This window comes from Calonectris borealis, chromosome 1 (genome assembly GCF_964195595.1).
Source record: "Calonectris borealis chromosome 1, bCalBor7.hap1.2, whole genome shotgun sequence".
NCBI classification, from domain to species: domain Eukaryota; kingdom Metazoa; phylum Chordata; class Aves; order Procellariiformes; family Procellariidae; genus Calonectris; species Calonectris borealis.
This window is the reverse complement of record NC_134312.1, coordinates 41,287,702-41,304,403: the sequence shown is the minus strand read 5'-3', so window position 1 is coordinate 41,304,403 and position 16,702 is coordinate 41,287,702. Positions and strand designations below refer to the sequence as shown.

General features: G+C 39.6%; 1 protein-coding gene across 1 annotated transcript in view; it reads right to left on the bottom strand.

The window, feature by feature from the left end:
• TPH2 (tryptophan hydroxylase 2) overlaps positions 1-16,702 on the bottom strand; it is a 45,859-nt gene that overhangs the window by 2,711 nt on the left and 26,446 nt on the right. Inside the window, exon 8 of the mRNA XM_075150052.1 lies at positions 4,190-4,285. Within this exon, the coding sequence (XP_075006153.1) occupies positions 4,190-4,285 (96 nt within the window). The remainder of the gene's footprint in view (positions 1-4,189; positions 4,286-16,702) is intronic.

The window sequence follows — 16,702 nt, the reverse complement described above, 5'->3', positions numbered from 1 at the left end:
CACATCTCTAGGGCCTAGGATGTCTCATGCATCTGTACAGGGATGGAAGATATAGCACAGGACCTAAAGAAGACTTACACGTTTCTGGAGTGGCAGCTGGAGAGCTGGTCAGATACACTGGAGCATCTCAGATGGCACCAGGCATTTACACTGAGCAACCGTGAATCATTTCCTAAGTGACCACTATCACTGACACATGAAAAAAGAGTTTGGTCTTGTAATTTCTCCTTTGAGTATAAAAAATGGAGTGTAATAATACAACTTGGAGCTTTTCAGTTTCACAAAAAAAAACCAAACCAAAACAAAACCCAAAAAGCAAAATCTTTAGCTAGCAAGGGGAAAACTTGAGATGAGTTATAAATACTGCATTGTCTGAGGAGTACAGGAGGGCAGAATAAGAACACAGGTGAGAAGTTGCCTGTGTGTCAGTACTGATTTTATCACTTTGTTATTCTGGGGGGGAACATAGAGTCTTGGAAAACCTGCTCTTAAATGTTTTTCTGCTTATCTACAACACAGGTTGCAAATCTGACAGTGTCCTGATTTTACCAGAATTTTTTTATTTCATCAGTATAATTTTATACATTGTTTAGACAAATAAGGAAAAGACTGTCTATTTAAAAAGAGCACTAAAATGAGCATCTGGGATCCAGGAGTTCTTTTTTCCATTATCTTCATCCTCTTCAGAAAACAGAGTCAAAACTTGTATTTGAATCTTTTTGGTTATAAAGGCTAATGCTGGCTCTTCTTAACATAAATTATCATTAAAACAAAATAAGACTGGTATTGTATTTGACTTCTTTAAACAGAAAGATTTGAAATCTACCTCTCTGTTAAATATAGAAGCATATAACAGGGATATGTGACTTGATCTACAGCCAACTGAAGTTGATAGGAGACTCCTTTAATGAAAGGGTTCAACAGAGTATCATACAAAGTAAATGGATTAAAGTTTCTGAAGACATTTGGACTGCCTTTTAGAAATAGTTTTAATAATTGAAATGTACATTATTTCTGCCTTATCTCTAAGCCCCAAATATATACTGTGTAATAGCGTTAGCTAGAGTTAACCTGACTATATTAGGCAGAACATTTTATAATACTTACTGTATTATTTGTTTCCCCCCAGGCTTTATTTTTAATCTTCTCTTTCTCCTTATTTTGTTGTGCTTTTAAAATTTTTTTGCTTGATGCTTCCATAGCATGCACATCAGAAGTTGCATTTTTCAGTATCTGAAATTTGAAGTCTAAATACTGAGTGGGGAAAAAGACTTGAAGGGAATCCTACATTGATAGGCTGGTGCCCACATTTCTCTAGCTTTTATAGTTCTTTGTTGCTAAAGCTGTTGACCGGATTTGCAGAGTGGAGCAGTGTAATATAGAAACAGAGATGACTGAACAAGCCATTCACTCATCTGAAAGGCCCAAATACTGCTGGCCACTTCCACCCTGCAAATAGTGCGACTCATTTATTTCTAGAAATTTCTAGCAATTATACATAAAATTGGCCACTGTTTTGTTTCCTGTGAATACTCTTGCACTAAAAAGAGAGCTGATAGGGAGGGCAGCTGGAGAAAGGCTTTTCTTGCTCACAAAACCATATTAATACCAAATGCCTATAAAGCCAAGGTAGCAAAATCCAACACTGAAACAAGACCTACCTTCCTAGTGACAAGGATAAATAAGTATTTGAACCTCCTCATAGAAGGGATTATGGGCCCGCAATCACCGTTGTCTTAAGAATGGCAGTAGTTATTTCTGAAAGGACTTCTTCACTCTGACCTCTATGAGAAGTATGGGTGTTGCACACATGCAGCTCAGACTTCATGGCCATGCAGTCTGAGTCTCCTATCCATCCCCACTCACCCCAGAAATAGCTGGTATTGTTGTCATCATTTTCAGAGCAATTGCTGCCATCCATTAGCATTTCAGTTATAATCAGGATATTGATATCAAGATCGCAACTACAGTCTATTATATTAGCATTCTCTTTCAGACACCTTCAGGTCAAGGAAGAAACTTTCCCTCCCAGTGGGTGCTAGGAGGTAAGGGCAGAGGTAAGGGAAGTTGCTTTCCCAGAAAATATCAGAGACTGGCAATGGCTTGATGCAAGGCTGTGCACCAACGTCATGGGTGCATTGTCCTTTCCTAAGCACCTGTCTGATGTATTTTGATGACAAGAAGCACACTCACTGCCAGGTTTGTTCTACAAACAGCTTCTCCCATGGTCAGATTAGCAGAAAACTTAGTAGGTTTTTGCATTTTTTTCCCTTACCTTTTACCTTCTTTTCTACCCTGGAGCACAGTCCCACAAAGACTTTCCAGACATTTTTCACCTTATCAGTTCCTTCATAGAGACTATGGCTATTTGTGGTATGGTGCTGTTCTGCGCCTGCAGCACACAAGTGCTTAGTCTCTCAATAACTGAAACGTCTAACTTAAGTCCCTATGCTCAGTATATGCAAGATCTGGTGAAATTTAATAGTTTATGATACACAAGGGGTCAAACCAGATGATCTAATAGTCCCTTCTGGCTTCACATCTATGAAATATATATGTAGTGTAACAGAAAAGTATGTAATATTATTGATTGATGGCAAAATTATTATGATATATATATGGCCGTATCTTTGAAGCAGATCAATACAGTCCATTAATGTGCACATTATTTAATTTTTACTGTTGCTTTTCAAAAGAATTATTCTTTGCATTTATACTCTGAGATTATTGCTGAGTGAAGAACACAGATTTGGGATCATAAATGTCTGGTAACAAAATATGCACACTTGACAAGAAAAATGTGTTTGTTTATGACATTGATGGTAGAAGATTTATTATGTTCTTGACTATTCATTTCCTCGCTTTTATGCCCTTAGATTTTGTAAATGATGTGACAGGTATTTTCAGGGTCATCACCTAATGACCGTAACTGTTAGTTTAAATAAAAGGCCTGATTCTCTGCAGAATCCTGCACAAAATTTTGGACTCAGCGCTGAATGTTGTTAGGCCAGAGGAAGACAAGTGGGACATGTTCATCTCCTTGCCTTTAACCATCTTTGCGCTGTGGGTATGAAATACTGCCAGGCTGATACAGAATGCTTCTGTGGCTGAAGTATGCACTGAACTTAGAGCAACTGTAACGCAATCAAAGAAAAAATATTGGAGAAAGTAATTTCCTTCAACCTTTTTTCTACTAATGAAAGAACAGCATTAGACTAATGAGTTTCACCATGAATATTCTCAGTTACAGGTGAAACAAACAGCAAAAAGAGACTGAGATACTTCTATTAAACTGCCAGATATTTCACTGAAAGCCAGCCCAGGAGGGTGGGAAGATGTTTAAACACAAATAAACAGCAGATATATTGCAAAACAGTTTGTAAATACTATTTATATGCTTTTTAAAACCAAATCTTTACCTGAAAGGCCATCAACAGTTCATTTGGGTCCCAGAAGACAGTACTCCTCCCTCTCCTTCCCCTTCCCTCCCTTCTTGCCAACAGAGCGATGTATTATGTCCCAAAATACTACACTTGTGACAAAATACCTTTTGCTTGTTCCCTATGTTTTCTAGGCATAAAAAGAGGCAATAAATGATCCATTACAACTACCTGCACCATGCAAGGTTAAACACTTTCACCTTTATAAGAATAGGGCTCTATGTATTGTCACACAGGCATATACTTCAAGTCTAGCATGAGTTTATATGCATTCCTTAATTTTAAATATGATTAATCTACTGAATCGGGACCTTAATAAATGTTGTTATTTTAATATCAATAACGAATCCATTGAAATACATTGGATTACTTAAAACAGAATCATGTCTGATTTCAAAACTTTTTTTGTGTGTATTAAAAACATGTGCTTCTCTTCTAAACAAAGCTTTCAGAGCCAAGGCACCCTTACCTGTTAGAACCTATGAGCCTCCTTTTACAAGAAATGCAAACTCAAACAGAAATAAGTTTTGTAGTTTATAGTTGCTTTGGTACTTCAGGCCTTACAAATCCATTTCATGCTTCAAGTGCCAGCTGGTATTTCAAACAAAGCTTTCAGGTCAATATCACATTTTAAAAGTAAGCTTTTTATCTTGAGAACTTTAACTGTTATTTGAAAGTCAAAATATTTACATGCAACTATTATTTTGTTAGGATTAAAAGAAAGTTGATTCTGCTTTAAGGGCACGTACCTTTAATTCGCCAATAGAAGACAGAAGTCCTGCCCCATAAGCACGCAGTTGTCCTTCTTGCTTGCAAAGGCCAAATTCAATCGTAAAAAAATAGCACTGTAAAATATACAGATATACAGATAGATACATATAGTGTAGTTGCAAACAGGCACTTCAAGAATGACAATCGGTACCATATTCACTTGATTGCCCCACTTCCTCAGAGTTTCATGTCTTTAATATAAGTTCAAATAAAGTATGTTATTACTGCTAAGTACTTTAAATGTCACGTTCTGCAGTAAGGGAACTTTGCACAAAAATGTGAGATTCTGCTTTTTTTCTGGACACACAAGCAGTTCACAGGAATGGCCTGTTAGGAACAGACAAGCAAGATCATTTAGGTATCAAAGGCGCTGACAGTAATCTGCAGAAATTTTTGAAACCTTGTGAAATAAATGAGATGCCTTAAAATAAAATCCTGCAAGGTAGTTGGTCTGCCTGTCTAGGAACCTCTGAACATCTCTGAGATCTAGTTCAGAGCACTCAGCTTTAAGCTCAAGCTGATGCCACTTTAAAGTCCGGCACGTATTTAAGTGCTGTCTTGAGTTAGAATGAACGTACTTATATGTTGTGCTTAAGAGCCTTCTTGAGCTGAGGCCTTAGTCTTCACTAGATTTTGCTCTGTCATAAATGAAGAACTAATATGCCATTTGGCTTCTTAAATTACTGAAAGAAAATTACAGTCAGTCAAACGAGTTCACTTGACCAATCCATTACAATTGTTCTTTAGGTCTAGATTTAGACTAGCTATAAGGAAGAAATTTTTTGCGATGAGGGTGGTGAAACACTGGCACAGGTTGCCCAGAGAGGTGGTAGATGCTCCATCCCTGGAAACGTTCAAGGCCAGGTTGGACGGGGCTCTCAGCAACCTGATCTAGTTGAAGATGCCCCTGCCCACGGCAGGGGGGTTGGACTGGATGACCTTTAAAGGTCCCTTCCAATCCCAGCTGTTCTATGATTCTATGATCTGAGCTGATGAGCTCAGTAAAACTGATGAGAAGCTGTGAAAGAGAGGTGCTAAATCAGCATAACAGTACTGTATCTAACTTTGCTGTATCCACCAAGAAAGTTAAATATTAGGAAGACTGTAAGAAGCACAGACAGCTCACTGTCCACTAAGTGCAAAAGACGACAGTCACTTCTGCTCCTATGGTACTGAGTTTTAGTTTGGTTTTTTTATGACACATCAAGGTTGCTTTTTGATGTTAGATCAAGCAGTTGAGATTAAGTTAGTAACTATTTCTACATATGAAGGTTTTAGGAAGTTGATTTCTAACTTATACAAAAATACTGCACATATATATATACACACACACACAGAGACCTATATACGTCTCTGCCTGTTTTTACTACTACTGTCAGATAATTTACTACATTATCTGACAATTTCAGTTTTTGTGCAAAGGGACATAACTCCACTGAACCTAACAGATTCACATGTCTTTGCAGGAAATATAAATTTGGGATAAGAAACAACCCAGTATTTGGTACTAAATCTTAAGTTTTTCTGAGTAACTTGAGAATGGATCCCAACACGATGATTTTTTTTCATCCATTTCCTCCTTAAACTCCCACTCTTCCAGGCTGAGTATCATACTAAATGCAAAAGAGCAGAAATTAACAGCTCTTTCAAGTTCAACAAATGTTTAGAAATTGAGAAATGATTCATTTCTCTGCCTCTCATAAAAGTTTCTGTAGAGCTAGTGATTCATGCAGCATGGCACTATGTAGAAGGGTGTAATAAAAAAGAATAAAAATGTGAGCCCTGTGTCTGATCCAAACCTGCTAAGTCAGCTGGGAAGAAGGAAAGGTTGCAGCGACTTCAAATATCTTGAGTCAGATTCCATCACAGCAGTCAAAGGCACAGACATCCACAAGAGGAAGTGAAAGCACAACATTGTCAAACAAAAAAACAAACAAACAAACAAACAAACAAAATCAAAGTTCCACCTCTGGCTTTGCTATTGTCTCAGATAAGCCAAGCTGGCATAAAATTTTTCATTATATGCAATGAGCTGATGTCACCACTTAGAGGAAGGCCAAGACAACTGGTTTCCAAAAAGATGTCTCAGGGACAAACAGCCAGGTACACAAAATGACAAAGGCATCACTGTAGGAGTGACAAGTGAAGCTGAGAGACCTACCGCCAAGAAAAGTACGAACTTAGCTTCCCTGCCTAAATATTTTGCCAGAAAAACCTTCAGAAGGCTACAGTCCTGGTTCTGTACATGCTGCCGCTGTCAGCAATGAACCACTCGGCTTTACACTTAAATCCCACTAACATCTTTGAATTTGCCCCCTCTCCCTCAACTCTCTTAAAAGAACTCATCAGGTAGCAGTTCTTATGCTCTGAACACAAACACCCTGACAGATACACACCAGGACTGGGCTCCTGATAAAACACAGCGATCAGGGTCATTTTCATTCTTAAAACTAACAGCAGCTAAAAAGGGGGTGGGGGTGGGTGTCTGGTGTTTGTCTGTTCTAGATTTGTAAGAGCAGCCATGACTTTGTCCCCATATGTGGGACACCTTTACTATAGATCTTCCTCAGGCTGAGTGAGGAGGACCAAACCAATGTCATGCTGCTCCCAGGAGAATGCCCATTCGGCAATCTATAGGTCCAGTGGAGGGAGGGAAGAGAAACGCTCTCCATTCCCCTGAGGATGTGCACTCATGGGGAAGGAAGGGGCAAAAGGCAGAGAGCTAACACTGGCACAGGAGAGAGCAATCCCTGCTGCCCAGGGGTAGGGTGTTCACAAGACAGAGGGAGACCTCGATTTCACTTCCTCCTTGATGGATAGACAGCACCCAAAGAAGGAGCTTTTTTACTTAAGTTCAAAAATTATTAAAATTGTTACTATTACAAAAGGGAGTCATATTTATGAGCCAACACTTGGTGATGAGAGCCAATATCTTCAGTATTGGTAAGACTTGCACTCTCAGTGTAACTAACTCAAATAAAATGCATAAATAATGACCAGATGATAAAATACATCTGCCTACTACTAACTTGGTAGTGGTATTAAGCTACAGCATTAAGAAAAGCCCTTCAAATGAAAAGCTGATTTTTTGATAAATTTGCCACATGCAACAACTACAATTTCTGTATTTAAGAGAGCTCTGCTTAGCTAAGAGAGAGATAGCTCACCCTATGCTGCCATCTTCAGATCATTAGCCTGCAATACACGATTCCCCCCACCCTCCCACTCACAGACAGACACACAGAGGCAGCTTGGTGCATTCCGAAGGCTTTGGCAAGCTGTCCTCTCAAGTCTACAAACATCGAGGCATACCGATAAGGAGGTTAAATATTAACTATATAGAGACACCTTTTATAGACCAGACGCATAAATACCCACTATATGCCTCTCTTTGTATGGTAAACTACACTGACTGTGGTACTCTATATTATGTACAGGATCCTATTAAATACTAATATAGCAGATCTCTTCCTTCAGAGTCCCTGAATTGGCAACTAAAGCAGTATACCAGGAAAATATCACCACCGTATGGCTTTGGACCTATACTGTCCTCCAGATGTCTGCAATTTGCCAGTGTCAGAGGCAAGATACTGGGGTAGCTGGTCTGGCCCAGCGTACGTGCGATTGTAAGAGTCAGATCAGTTGTCCTACTATTGACAGGAAAGATACAGAACAGATCAAGCCCTGGCAAACTCCAAGCCTGGTCTCCAGGGTAAACACAATGTCTATTGTATAGGTTCAGGTACTGTCCTGCATTATAAACTGGACTACCAAAAAGTAAAAGAAAAAAATCAGTGACAGCTATGACAGCTAATTAAAAAAAAAATTGTTATTCAAAGGTGTTTAGAAATTTTCAAAGGCAGGGAAAAAGGTCTGATAAGCTCAACTCTCTTCATCTGACTGGCTTCTAAGGCTTTGAAAATCACTCCTCACATCACATCATTTTGCGTTTGGGAATCTCCCTCCTGGGACCTGTGCAAAGAGCTTGTTGCAGGGTCTTGGGTGCTAATGTCACAGAGTCAGTACTTCAAAATCTGACTTGTCCATAAAAGGGCCTTTCAAAGCCATTCCACTTCGCTTAGTTTTCTTATGGTATAGCTTAGAGTCCGATATTTGTGTTCACTTGGCAATTTTCAGCATGATGTATAACATGAGATTTTATCTGTTCTCTAAAAATACCTTGTAAAGACGTTACCAGGATGAGTCCTGAGAACACCAATCATGACAAGAACTGATTCACTTCACTCCCTGTCGCAAGGGGGAAGAAGGAGAGACTGAGTAACTGCATGACTGCAACCCTAGCACATGGATAGGAATATTCACCACTACAAGAACTGCTAATGGGATGGGGCTACAGCCCCAAGCTGACACAGGGTAGCACAATCAATCACTTTAAATATATATATAAAATTAGTTGCCATGAAGACAATACAACTACTAATGTGTGTAAATACTTGCAAGACCAGTGCCAAATAAATATCCTTAAGAAAACATCTTTACATTCTTTCTACTGGATTTAAGATTTCAAAGGATATTTGAATGGACCACTCTTAATTCAGATGCATGTGATATGTTCACAATATGCAAAGATTAATTCCTTTTCCTTTAGAAGAGAAGGAGACCTTTGATATTTTAGCTCTAAAATTATTCACCTAGAGATTAAATCTCTCATATAGTTGTAATTATCTCGTAAGAAGATAGTTATATACAACTGAAAGACTTTCAAAAATCCCATTGTTAGAAATTAATCCTAAGATTAACGAAGTAAAGGTGTTTTCTTTCCCCCTGTAAAAGTTGCTCAAATTGCAAGTAAATGTTGATTCAGAGATATCGGTGACTCCTTTCACCGTTTGTGCTTTCCTTCTTCATTCAGAGCTGGTACAAATAAATTTGCGAATAGTTGCTTATTTTTCAATCTCAAAGACATCAATAGTCACCAAATACCAGCTGGCATTTCACATTTGACTGAATTATTCAAAATTCACGGTCTGTTAAGTAGTATCAGGAATGCTCCACTACAAGAAACAGATAGATATAACACGGGTAACCCAGGCAACTAGTCACTACAGCCCAATATTGGAGTCCAGACATCAAGCAATACCAGCCGTTTGACAGCTATTCATGTGGGAACATTATTGAGTAGAAATGCAGGGATATTTCTGAACAACAAATAAATCTCATGATGAGCTTGTGAATAGATCAAAAGCAGAAAAGAAGTAAAATTCAATGGCTAAGTCCTTCATTATAGATGATTCACCTACCTCCAACAAAGGCAGTAACCCTATTCACAGCCAACAGCATTTCTTAATAAGAAAACAAAGTTTAATTTTTCAGAGTTACCTTCTTGAAGTATTTTGTTTAGTCTGCCACTTTGAAATGTATTTAGGCTCACTGAAATGAGGTTTCCTTCAGGGGTTTCAAAGTGTATATATTTAACAATATTCTCCTTTTTCCCTCATCTGACTGCTTTGCATTCAGACCTTTCACTAAGGGTGAATGCTTGGAACAATCTCTTTATAAACAAAAGTTTCAGTAGATGTGGTGCTGCTCATTAGAGCACTCGGGGATAGACGCACACCAGCCATAGCATTTCCGTTGACAACCATAGCACACAGTATCACTACATGCAAATTCCTCTAATGCAGAGGCTTGACATACTCAGTGAAAGCATGCACTACAGCGAGCACAGAAAGGCTTAACCCTTTGTGAATACTTTGAAATATGTTTCTTTTTTCAGGAGTTTCTGGAAAAAAACTCATAATGGTAACCAAAATAAAATTATCATCATGAGTTTGTAAGGAAGCAGAAAATGTACCTCAAGCAGCACAATGCTACAGTGGTATGAGTAAGGAGGTAACTCCATACCTGGGGAGGTATACTGGGGAGCCCAGCCAAGACAAGACAATGTGTCTGGCAGTTGCCTACCTTGCAGGTGCAATAAGTCTTCTGGAATAAGACCTGGAGAACATCCCTACTAACACCTTTGTGTCTCTTGAGAGAATGTGTCTTTCTGTTGTTCATTCTGACATGAAGGAGGCCCTCTTGCTACTCTGAAGAGCGGGCAGATAGAATGGAGGACGAAGCACCTCTGGGATCTTTCCGCTGCTGCTGCTCCAAAAGAAGTTAGTTCCCACAGAGTTGGAGCCACTGGATACCCCACCCCATGTTCAAATTACTCCTAAATAATCTGAATCTAGATTAGCTCTGCACAAAGATGATGTCTGTCCACCTCTTTCATTTTATCTCAGTTGAAAACCTTCGAGACCTTTGGAGCTGCAGAATCAGGAACTTCAACACTTAAGCAGAAAGTGTTTCGGTGTAAAAGGCTGGTGTTTCCTGGCAAGGCAGCAATTCCCCTCCATCAAAGCTAGCGGTGACAGAGATGATGTGAAAAATCAATTCCACAAAAGCACACTTGCCTCAACTTGCTCAACACTGTCAGAGAAAGAACTCCTAGTTTTTTCAACATAATTAACTAATAGTGCTGAAGCTTAATATGCAGCTAAGGAGATGAGACTATTGAAACTATGAACTGCTGCTTAGATCATTTGTTAAACATAAGGCATTGAAGCCCTAATGCTTTACCCTTCCTATTTCCCCTTCCGTATCATTTGACTCTTATCTTGAACAACTTCTAAAACCTGGGGTTTTAAGGTTTATTAATTTCATATGGAGTTATTAAGAACAAATGATGTGCAATAATGAGCCATTCCCTTTCTACTTTATTTTACAACATGTAACGTGAATTCATGTTCAGCGCTCCCTACGGTAGCTGAAGTGAATATTTGCTCATTTCTTTTTCAAGCTGTAGCTTCAAATTTCAGTCACCTAGCGATTTCACACAGTTAACATAAGAGGTACAGTCAGGTCTTCTGACATGTTAGCTGGGACTCCAAGAGATGGGGTCCTCTGAAAGTCAAACTAAAAAGAAAAAAAAAAAAAAAAGCTGAGTAAACATATGTCACTGCTGTCCAACCACACCCTTCAGTCCGTGCTGCCTTATGTGGCACATTTGATCCACCATGATCCATCACAATTCGCAGGCTGCAAGCAGGGACTGTCTTTAGGGCTCTGCCATTCCTGTTTTCCAGATCTTTGTCCTGCTACTCTTTCGAATGAGGACTTTGCGTTAACAAAACCTATCAAAGCAAGAACAGTCCTGATTTTATACGCTACATGGGCAAGGGCTGGCACCCCAGAAGTGCTCCCTCAGCGTTGTGGCTTATGCTATAGCTTGGAGAGTATGACTCCTTTAGCAAAGGGCCAGGGACTTGAACACTGACAGGCTGGCATGACCCAAGCAAGAGCAGAATTTGGAACAAATACACATACATGAGATCATTTAGCTGTCCTTCGCCTGACAGCATTCCCATTTTATGGGGAGTCATCGACCCCCAGGACTGTTGCCCCAATTGTGAACTGCATCGCTTAGAAGAATACCCAGAGAACAGACAAGAACAACATCAGACACTTTTCTTCCTCTGGCGTCCAGAGGCAACATCTCTACAAAAGCCTAGCCCAGCCCTCAGGACCTGTTTCCCACAGTTACCTGTAGACCTCAGCACTGGTCCAATATAGTTTCCCCTTCTCTAAAAAGACCAACTTCCACTCCCCCGCAAGCGTGCTAAGAAGGAGGCTCAGAAGAGAAGGCATGAAGTTGCAACGCTCCCTGAAATAGCAAGAAAACCTCTTCAGGCTGGGGAGACAGAGTCTGTCTTATTTAACATGCTGCAATGCTCTAAGGAAACTGCATAAGGGGAAAACTGGCACGGGAGTCTCTTCCACTTATCCTGGGAGAAGCTTTTGGTAGACTGGTAAGGTAAATCCACAGATTAACAAGAAGCAAAGGTGCAGCAACAAATCACAGTACAGGCAATCATCAGTTTATAAACAGAGAGTTTGCTGAATCACTGCCCTATGACAGTCCACTGTCAGAATTAATTACTGCGGCCTGCAAAGCCTCTTTAATAACTATCCTTGGCCAGCCCAGAGACAGACCCTCAGTGTCCCCCCTAACAGGCATTCGCCTGGGGAAGGCACCGGGCACATGTGGTGCTTCTCATGATGCCATTCCCTGGAGCAGGCTGTGATCCCCCTAATTGCCAGGCCAATTACTGCCTATGGCAATTGCACTGCAGGGAGTAATGCGGAAGAGCCACTGAGCCTCCCAGGATGTTTTAGCCGAGGAGGGGTATCAGGTTCTTGTGTACATGATCAGCAGCAAAAGTCCTAATGTGTCTGCTAACGAGGGGAAGTCGTATCTTCAGAAAGGGGAGCAGTTTCCTGGGGCTGGAAGGATCTCAGAACTTTTGCAAACCCTGAAATTGTGGGGGCACAAACACAATGAAGAGACAGGGACAACTGGCCAGCGAAGTTTTAAAATTCTTTTTTCAGGCAAAAAATGCACTATTTCTTCGCAGTCATATCGATTTCAAACTTATTTTTGAGGATCAAAAAAGGGTAGGACTTCATTCCAAAAATAACAGCATCCACATTAATTTTCTAAACATTTAAAAAAGAAAATTAACTTCTTGCATCTATTTTCTGAAAACTGATTTAGTAGCTAAGACTTGTTTTCAAACATCACAGCTTCCAACAGCAACACTGCATTTATACTCAATGTTCTTTTAATCACATAAATGCAAAGGGACTCCCAAAAGCTTTTGTGGCTCTTAAATACATTTCCTTAACCTGCCTTGCAAAAAAAAATAAAAAAAAGATAGTAGGCATCAGCATAAAAGTGTAAATTCTATTCATGTCAAGCTGACAGACAGATCAAAGAAGAAAAGTAGCTCAGGGAATTTTAAATATCTATTAATTTTGCTACTAAAAATATATCCAAATTGAAGATGTTTTTCAGTGCCCCAAACAAAATCTTTTTCAAGTATAGTTGAGCATCTCCTGGTAGCTCCCTGATTTTTTTTATGAATCTATCATAACCACAGAGTAGTCAACTGAGTCACCATTGAGTTACCTGCCAGAAGCCTGTAAACACAAAGCAAATCACATTAACATGTATTCAGCAAGATGAAAAAAACGTTATACTGAGCAAGCTCCTGTGAGCAGAGAGATCACAGCTCTTCACTGTACCGAAGCCCAAGGAATTTACAGTGGCTGTGGTCTACGAGTGACTTACCAAATGTGAAGATCACTCTGAAATGGTCACTAGTGATCAGGCTCCCACTGACATGCAAGTTTTCTGTGCTCATATAGGTCCTAAATTCAGATGTATAACATGGATCCATTCATAAGCCAATATCTTTATTTAAAGTTGAAAAATTAATCCTATAAAGGTGTTTACATTCTAGAAATGTAAAATATCTTGTTAAACTATAATTTTAGCCACTTTTATATAGTCAAACTATATAATTGTAACAATTACAGCCTACTGATTCAAGGGAGGGAAGAAAAACCTTTAGAAAGAGTGTAATATGTTTTATAGGGAAAAAAGGATAATCTGGGAGTACGCACTCTTTCCAGCATGTCTTGAAAAAGCTCTGAGTTCAAACTGTTTTATCTAGCTCTATTAGTAGACACTATCTTTATCAATGCCACAATGATGATCTATAGAAAGTTCTCTATAATGTACAGAAAATAAAGCTTACAGGTGCTAACAGAAACAAGGTTATCTTGTCAAAACTAATGCTTTGTCTGATGCAAAAGCAAAATCCCAAACCAAGCTTGAACCTAACTAACAGACTGAGGGAGTGGGGGGGTAGTTCAAAGTGTGCCTGAAACGGCACCATCGTGTTGATGTTCTGTTGACCTTGCACTGCGACAACTTCAGCCACAACTGGAATCAAACCAGAACAACCAAAACTAACAGACACAAGGCCCTCCTCTGTAAACTTTTCTTTGGCTTCAACAATGCTCTCAGGTTTAGAGTGCTTGCTTTAACTTTCCAAAATTGTCAACAAATTAAAAAACCCTTTATACAATAACATCAGAAGGCCTGTCAGGTCTAAGAAGTAGCTAACAGGATTTGTTGCATGCTGTACCACGTGAGCTTGGTTTGGACAGAGAAAGAGACAAAACTGCAAAATCACGTGTCTTCCGGAGTCGATTCTTTCCCTGCAGAAACCCATATTCCTAAATAACAGGTTTTGGCAAGTAAATGTTTAACATTAATTTTACAGCAACAAATCCTACTTTCATTTGCATGTGTACAACCCTATTGACTTTTACGAGACTGTATGCATGGAAATGAAGGTAGTATTTAGCCCACAGACCTAAACTCATTGAAAGCAATGGCAAACCTCCCCTTGGCCTTCTGTAGTGTCAGAGTTGGACATATAAATACATAATTAAGCTATACTTACAAAATCGTTATGGTAGATCACCCAAAAATATCTTAATTAAAAATTTATGGGACCCTATTCCATCCAGCACTTCGATGCCATTTGATAGAAAGATGACGGCAGGCACAAGAACCACTTCCAAAGCTGCAGCATTAAGTAATTAAGCCCTAGGCATAGTTAGCTCTTTATCGATACCAGCCATATTTTGTCTTACTTCCATACTTTTGTCTGCATACAAAGAAAATACCCAGGAACATGCTGGGTAAGAGAATTAGACTGAACACATGCATTACGCTCAGTCCTTGAGCCAGTATTTAAAACAATACAGATTACTGCATAGTTGTGAATATTAAGTTAGGATCTTTTCAGCTCGGTACATACATGAATTTTAAGACTCTTTCCATAAGATGGTATTTGGGTTACGCATAGTAGCTACATGTATGAATATCCCTTCTGGAACCAAAATTATTTACTGAAATATTCCAGACAATAAAAAGTTAAGTTCATGGTTTGACGACTTTCTTCATTACACATAATTGGTTTGGTTTCGGCCTGAAAGCAGAATCTCCTGGCTTTCTTCTCCTGATGGGCCCACCGATCCCCGAAGGGAGGCCGGGTGTGCAGGGTCGCAGCCGTGGTTGCACTGCGCAGTGCAGCCGGGTGCACAGATCCCTGAGCGAGGGGAACCTGGAGCTGGCCCACCCCAACAGCACTGCAGGTCCCAGCCAGATAACCGGGCAGCCGCATTCAGGGAGCTGCTCCCAAAAGAACCCCACCTGCAGTCACCAAAACATCTTTTGCACAGCACTCCTCAGCTGCTCTGGCTCCATGGATAAAGCCAACTCCTGCACTCGTGCACCCACAGCACAGACGTTCCCTCAGTCCTAAGGGAGACCTAGACATAGCTGAAATGAGCTGCCACGTGCTGAATTCCTTCACTTCCCCATACACCTGTGTGCTGCTGCCAGAGGATGTCCACGTCTTGTACAAATGACTCAAATAATTACCACTCTGTGTTACAGAATCTTATGGATTTAAGTATGTAAACAAACACAATAGAAAAAGCAAGGAGCATTATAAAATTTACTTTGTTAGTTTGCTTCGACACCTATATATTCCTCTGAGAATACTTCTTAACGTAGTATGGGACGTACTCCGGTACACAAATAAAGCTTTAGCAGCATGAGACCCTTGCAGTTCTGAACTGTACATGAATGCCTTTTACAAGTGAAGTTTCACTTGTATGTGCTATGACAAAGAAAAATAAGTGTGGCAGAGTCAGTATGAATGATACCTACACAAAGCCTCGGATTATCTCTTTCCTTCAACGTAGCGGTGAAAGCACAGGGGCTGTCAGGAACAGCAGTAGCAATATATTCCAAACCTTTCCTCTACTGCTTTTTCCCCCCATTTTCTTTATTTAAACCTTTATTCCTGTAACTTATGTGCTTTGTTTGTAGTTGTTACCCAAAATGCTTGTGCTGTTGTTGCTCACTGGAAGTTTATGCTGGGTCCTTTCTTTTGTCCCAGTTATGTATGTTCTAAAAAAGACACTTTATGCCTTTTTGCTAATACATTTCCTACTCTAGGTCAAAAGAAAAAACAAATGCACAAAAAAAACTATCAAAATTCATAGACTCCTTCTACCTGTTTCTCAACCTACCTCAACTGGATCCAACACCGCAATGGTAGATGCTTGCTACTTGCGTGCACTCCTAAACTCCACAAATTCTTCCTGAGCTCTTTTTTTGAGGCTCACTTTCATTACTGTTGTAGCAGAGCACACGTTCAGAGTGTGAGCTACTGAACTACCCACAAAGATTACTATTGCAGAATCTGCAATTTCTTAATGAAAATGAAGTTGCTTCTGAGAATAAACAAACTTAATTAGCAAGCCAGTGCTGTGTGAAATTTGCACCATTCTCTTGTTAACCTATATGTCAAAACGTATTACTTGTGTGCATGTAAATTTGCATTTGCAGTTCAGTAACCTCACAGATTATGATCTAACCACTTTTGGAAACATAATGCTACAAGAAATAAAAACAAATCCAGTGTCTGGCTGTAATTTGTTATTTTATTAGAGGCTTTTTCTTTAGCGTTTCTAACTGCTCAGGGCTTGATCTTCATAAACTGCATCCTGCCTAAAAGGAGCTATATTATTTCTACAGGGAAATTTCTAATTCCTTCCCT